The 1,175-nt window shown below is 31.6% G+C and overlaps 1 protein-coding gene across 1 annotated transcript in view; it reads left to right on the plus strand.

The window, feature by feature from the left end:
• LOC128247083 (probable cyclin-dependent serine/threonine-protein kinase DDB_G0292550) overlaps window positions 1-1,175 on the plus strand; it is a gene marked incomplete at both ends in the record, with an annotated part of 211,263 nt that overhangs the window by 50,381 nt on the left and 159,707 nt on the right. Inside the window, 2 exons of the mRNA XM_052965900.1 lie at window positions 7-92; window positions 161-167. Of these exons, the coding sequence (XP_052821860.1) occupies window positions 7-92; window positions 161-167 (93 nt within the window). The remainder of the gene's footprint in view (window positions 1-6; window positions 93-160; window positions 168-1,175) is intronic.

A 1,175-nucleotide genomic window follows, 5' to 3' on the forward strand; every position in this document is an offset into this window, starting at 1 on the left:
AATAATAATAATAATAATAATAATAATAATAATAATAATAATAATAATAATAATAATAATAATAATAATAATAATAATAATAACGAAAAATAGCTTAGGAATGAGAACTCAGGTTCGAAATTTCCTCAAGGCACCCGAGGAAGGCTGGAAGGTATATCAGCCGAAACGTTGTGTTAACAACAATCAAGATGAGGAGAAATATCCGTCAAATGTAAATAATGTAAATAATGTATATAATGTATATTTAAAACTGATGTTCTCTTATACTTAGCTTTGTGAATTCAGAAGGAATTTTTATCAGTTTATTTACTTGGCTTAAATTCACATTAGCAGTACATGGAAATGAATCACTAATGTTCCTCACCCACGTACATCGAGCAAATGTATTAGAGATCAAATCGTCTATTTCATCCCTTTTTAACTCTGTGTGGTTACATGGTTCAGCCTAGTCAAAACCAGTAAATCAATTTCAACGTAGGATGGTTCAAATCACAGGTATCATTTTACTTCGTTAGCTATAATTTCCCTGTACCATGTGATTTCAGTTTATTAAATGTTATATAAAGACATCATATATATATATATATTTCTTTTTATATCTCTGACTTTTTTCTCATTGTTTGTGGAAATGTACGTGCGTGTGTGTGTGTGTATGTATATGTCTGGAAACATGTATATCTGTATGTACGTATGTGTTTGATATGTTATGTAAGCTGCTGTTCTCTTTAATTTACGTTATCCGTTGTATATTGCTGCTTTTTGTTTTCTATTCTGAAATTATTTTTGCTTTGTTTATTTTCTTTTATTTTCGTTTTTTGTGTTTTTCGACATATTTTGTTATCGTTATTTTCAAGCCGTCATTTTATATTTGTTGTCTTCGACTGTAATTTACATAGGCTGTCTGCCAGAGTCAATTACCAGCATTGGTTGGCCAGTATGGCATAGAAAAACTGCTTATGATCAATAGTGGAGTGTAGAAAGCGAATGACACGCCTGCCTGAGATCAACACCCTGCTTCCACGCGCTTTCAAATATAAACGCTGCTGGCTTTTGAACGTCGCGCTTCATTCTTTCTTTCTTTCTCTTTCCCTCCCTCTATTCCACTCTCTTTCCCACTCACTTTCCCTCTCTCTTACTTCTTGGATGTATATATATATATATATATATATATATAT

This window comes from Octopus bimaculoides, chromosome 2 (assembly GCF_001194135.2).
Source record: "Octopus bimaculoides isolate UCB-OBI-ISO-001 chromosome 2, ASM119413v2, whole genome shotgun sequence".
Taxonomy (NCBI): Eukaryota; Metazoa; Mollusca; class Cephalopoda; order Octopoda; family Octopodidae; genus Octopus; species Octopus bimaculoides.